This window comes from Plasmodium gaboni, chromosome 13 (genome assembly GCF_001602025.1).
Source record: "Plasmodium gaboni strain SY75 chromosome 13, whole genome shotgun sequence".
In the NCBI taxonomy this organism is placed as follows: Eukaryota; Apicomplexa; class Aconoidasida; order Haemosporida; family Plasmodiidae; genus Plasmodium; species Plasmodium gaboni.
This window is the reverse complement of record NC_031493.1, coordinates 1,752,538-1,758,135: the sequence shown is the minus strand read 5'-3', so window position 1 is coordinate 1,758,135 and position 5,598 is coordinate 1,752,538. Positions and strand designations below refer to the sequence as shown.

Genomic DNA, 5,598 nt, shown 5'->3' with positions numbered 1-5,598 from the left:
TTTTTTTTTTTTTTTTTTTTTTTTTTTTTTTTTTTTTTTTTTTTTTTTTTTTTTTTTTTTTTTTTTTTTAGGCACTATATTGCACGTGACTTGTTGTCCTTATTCGGGATAAGAAAGTACAAGTTATCCTTTCTTAAATACATAATTGAATATAAGTTAACATTTTTTTTTATTTCTATGTTTAATTATTAGAATGTTATATGATACAAATAAATTAAAAAAATATATATTTTTTTATTTTTTATATAATTTGGAACGTTGCATTGTGCTTTTTTTTTAAATGATTAATATGGATAATATTCTGTCTATGTTTATTGACAGATTGAGATATCTTCATTTTTAAATAAAATGTTTTATTACATATTCGGAACATTTTTCTTTAATTGATATAATAATATAATATATATATAAAGAAGTGTATATTTATGAGCCTTATATTTGATCATATAAAATAATACTTAATATATATACATATATATCTATAACATAAGTTAACGTGTTATGAACTCATAATTATATATACATTCAGATTGATTTTTTTTTTTTAATTTATCAAAATAATTTTATACGAAGAAATAATTTTTTCATGCCTTATTTATTATATCTTGTACTACATATTCCAATACTTACATAAAAAAAAAAAAAAATGTAAGGTGAGTAAATGAATATTTTAAAAATTCGCATATTTAATAATAAATAAATAAGTTTATAAATTAAGAAATATAAAGTTTACACTTTCATACTATTTAATATATATAATAAATAATAAACGTTATAATTATATATATAAATATTTAAATAATATAAAAAATACATTTCATAATAAATATAAATGTCATGGTCAATGTTAATATTATTAAATATATATAATAATAGATATAATCTTTTAAAAAATGAAAAAAATATAATATAACCTTATTATTATTCATTATTTTGTTTTAACTTTTTTTTATATTAAATGATAACAAAAATGTAGTAATTTTAAATAATATAATATTTTATATTATATATAATATATAAAATATTATATTATATAATTTTATTTTGAGATATATTCAAAAAAAAATAATACAAAATATTAATATATATTATATATATATATATTATATAAACATTTTATTTTTATATGCATAAAAAAAAAAAAAAAAAAGCTGTACTAAAATTAATACTATAATATATATATATAAATATCTATTATTTTAAAATAGTAGTACAAATTATAGAAAAATGATAAAAATATTATTTTTATTATATATTTTAAAATATATATATATAATATATATATTTTTTTTTTTTAAATTTTTTCTTTTTTTAAAATTAATTATATTATATATATTATAATATATATATATTGATTTATTTTTTATTTTATTTTATTTTATTATTTTTTTTGTTATGTATTATTCTGTGTTTGTTCGTTTAGTATTTTTGTTTTTATTAAAAGTTTTTATATAAAATATATATACAATTGTTTTTAAAGTAAATTAATGATTTTTAAAATTCATGAGAATGATAAAATTTTTATAATACTAACAAAAATAAGACGTTATAATATTATATATATTTTATATATAATTTTATGTATATAATATTTTATTATTTATTTAGGACAAATATTTTATTATATCATATTATTATAACCATCATATATTATATTATACTATGATTAGATATATTTATTTTTTATCTTTCTTTTTTTTGTTTTGTTGTTGATAATATGGAATAATTTCTTTTTTATTTATTGATTTATATTTTTTTTTTTTTTTTTTTTTTAACAATTGAATTTTTAAGATAATAATTAGAATTATATACATATGAAAAGAAATTGAATTTTTAAAAATTTTTTTATAATTAATGAACACACATATATATATATATATATATATATGTATTTCTGTATATGTAATATTTTATGTTGTAAATATTAATTTATGACGAAATGAAGAGGAAGAGTATCCATTTATTCTTTTATATGGTCATACTATCATTCATTTTATATAATAAAATAATAAACGTTTTGAATTCCCCAATTAATAATTGTAAAAATAAAAATGATGATTTGAATTTAAAGAGAGGAAATGATGAAGATAGTAATAGTCGAATCAGTACATCTACTGCTGTGTTTTATTTGTCAGATGAAAGGATATATATTAATGAACAGCATTTTACTAATATTAAAATACTTCAGAATATATTTATGGAACGCATAAAATCTTATGAATATAAAGAAGAATTAGATAAATTAGGATTATTAAATATTAAAACATTATTATATGAAGATTTTAAACAAGAAATATATAATAGTATGAAATTAATATTTCAATTTATTAAGCAGAATTTTTATTATTTATGTAAATATATAAATGAAGAGAAGAGAAGAAATAATATATCAGGAAATAATTATTTATCAGATAATGAAATATTTTCAATAATAAAAAATAAAGTTATTAATACAAATGTCGAAAAAAATAAAAAATATCTTGATTTATTAAATTATTTAATAAAATTAAAAAAAATATTTAATATATCTTTTTCAATGAACTTAGAAAAAGAGTTAAGACCAATCATATTAATAACTCGTGTTAATCTAGATAATAATTCTGTACATATTAATATAAATAATAATATGACAGAAGAATCTATTGATGAAATGAAAAAAGAGGGATCATTAAAAAAAGATAAATCTTTAGAAGAAATATCTAAAAGTATTTTTAAGCCAATAAAAACAAATAGTTTATTTGTTAAAATATCTAATACATTTAAGTGGCCTTTGAACTTTTATAGAAATTTATGTTATAAAAATAATTATAAGGCAGCTTCAGAAAATTGGGTTAGCTATTTTTATGATCATAATGAAACCCTATGTCATGTAGAAACCTGTGGTACAGGTGACTGTTTATTTCTATCATTAAAATATTTATTAGAAAATAATGGTATTAAAAAAAATAATTTCGTTGTAAATAAAAATGTAAGAGAAAGTAAATTCATTCCATGGTATATTGAAAAGGTCAAACAATCAAATAAAGTAAATTATGAAGTAACTGATTTGAGATATATAACTACATTTTATGTTATTAAATATTTTCCAGGATATTCCTCCGATACAGATATAGATGAGAATCATATAAAAGACAAGTTAGATTTGCTTATAAATTTAGAGTTAACCAATTATTATTTAGAAAAGGATTTAATGTATAAGATGATGAAGAATAAAGGTTCAAAAGAGAATGTGCAGGGTATTTTGAAAGAAACTGTTGAAGAAGAAGAGAATATTGAAGAAATTGATGAAAAGGAGTATGAGGATAAAAATATAACAGAAGATACAAGTGATGATAAGGATCACACTAAAAATAATAATAACAACAACAATAATAATAATAATAATAATATCAATGGTGATGATGATGTTACAGGTCGTTATAATAATGATGTAAACACAAATAATAACAATGACGAAGAAAAAGATTTAATTGATTTTAGTGATGATCCTAATGATATAACAAATTCTAATGAAGAAGTACAAGAAAGTAGAGAATATTCTAATTCAAATAATAATTATGTTATTGAAAAAGAAAACGCTTATGATCCATATGAAAGCTTTAACAGTTTTAGTAGCGCCAGCAGTGATGATGATATAACATATGAAAGTAAAAATAACTCCTCTGTATCTTCTTCAAAAAAAAGTAACAATGGAGATGTGGATTCGTCACTACTTACAAAAGAAGATGAGGATGGTAGTTCTAATCATAATGATATAAATAAAAATGACGAAAATAATTTTAATAGTGATGAAAATTTGAAACCTATATATGATTTATATAGTAACGAAGAAATTACAATATATAAAGTAAATAATGATGATAGATCTAAAGGATTGAAGGAAACTAGAAGATACAAGAGTGAACCACATTATAGAATTGTTTATAGGAATAATAATTCATCGAATACTACAAATAATTATATATCACCACATTTTAAGAATGAAGAAAATATTGATAAAAATAATAAAAGTATAACATTAAGTAATAATGAAAATAATAACAATAACGGTGATGAAAAAAAAAAAAAAAGTATTAATAATAATAATGTGGAAAACAAGAAAGAACTTTATGATAATGAATCTAGTCATAAATCTATAAACGAAGGTGCAAAAAAGAAAACTACTAAACAACAAGGTATTATTAATTATTATGAAAAAGATCGAAGTATTAATAATAATTCTAGATCCAAGTCCTTATCTTCTAAGGGAGATAAATTAAGTGGTAATGAAATGAATGTAAGCAAGCGATTAGAAAAGATACCAATAAATTTAAGTGTTAAAAATGAATATAAAGATAATGAAAAGAATAATGATAAGAATATTAGTAAGGATAGTCGTAAAGATAATAATAATAATAATATTGTCATTATTGATAGTGAAAAAAAAAAAAGTGTTAGCTCAAATAAAAGTATATTTGAAAAAATAAAAAGTATGTATTATGATAATCATGATGATACAGATGATTATGCAGAAATATTAGATGAAGTACATGATGATGGATATAGATTATATGAATTAATTTTTATAAAATTAGTATCATTATCAAAAAATAAATTAAAATTAAATGAATTAATGAAATTATCAAAGAATGATTTAAAAAAATTACAAGGAACAAATCATAAAGTAAAGGTTATTGGTTCACATATGTTTAGTAAGAAATTATCAGAAGGTAATGTACTTCCATTTTATTCATTTATTAATATAAAAAATAAATTAAATAATCCATTTAGTGATATGGATTTTAGTGATAAAGATTATTATGTAGTAGTTATCAAAACATCTTTTAATAAAGATATTAAAAGAAAAAAAGATGGATTAGTAACTCGAAGTTTATTATTAAATCATAGAGGTGATTCTATATCCTACTGGTCCATAAAAAATAATGATTTTCATTTTACATGTGACAATAAAGTAATTCAAACCAAAACTTTTAAAGAAAAAGCATCAGCCTTTTTTTATGAACGTACTAGATTAGGGCATGTACATTGGGGGGATGAAACTGATTATGATGCTTTTCAAAAAATGTTTAATATTGGTCTTATAACATTTATGAATAATAACACAAAATTTTTCTTCTCTAAAAGTACATTTAAAGAATATCCAATGCATCTCCTTATCTATTTTTATTCAGGTATTCACTTTGAACCGGGTGTGCATGTAGTCTTAAAAGGAAAAAATGAAACATGTCATTCTTCATATAAGACAGGCGATATACCTAACTCTTTTATGGAGATACCAGAGAAATAAATAAAACCGAAATAATATTAAATATATAATATATTATATATAATATATAATATATTATTTTTAATATTTTTTTAAATATTTTTCATACTAAAATTTTAATTTTTTTTTTTTTTTTTTTTTTTTTTTTTTTTGTAGTTAATAATATATATATGTTATCTTCTTTAATGTGTATATATTTGCTTTTTTTCAAAATTTTTTTTTTATTTATTTGTTATATATAAATATATATGTATGTATATTTTTATGTTATTTAAAATAATTCTGACCCTTATTTTTATCTATTTACCTTTACAATTTGTTTAAAGTTTTTT

At 18.1% G+C, this 5,598-nt stretch overlaps 1 protein-coding gene across 1 annotated transcript; it reads left to right on the top strand.

Annotated features, from left to right (window-relative positions):
• Positions 1-1,939: 1,939 nt before the first annotated feature.
• PGSY75_1350500 (hypothetical protein) lies at positions 1,940-5,287 on the top strand (the record flags this gene model as incomplete). The annotated part of the gene is made up of 1 exon (XM_018787539.1): positions 1,940-5,287. The coding sequence occupies one exon, from the start codon at positions 1,940-1,942 to the stop codon at positions 5,285-5,287; it is 3,348 nt and encodes a 1,115-aa protein (XP_018640281.1).
• Between the last annotated feature and the right edge of the window lie 311 nt (positions 5,288-5,598).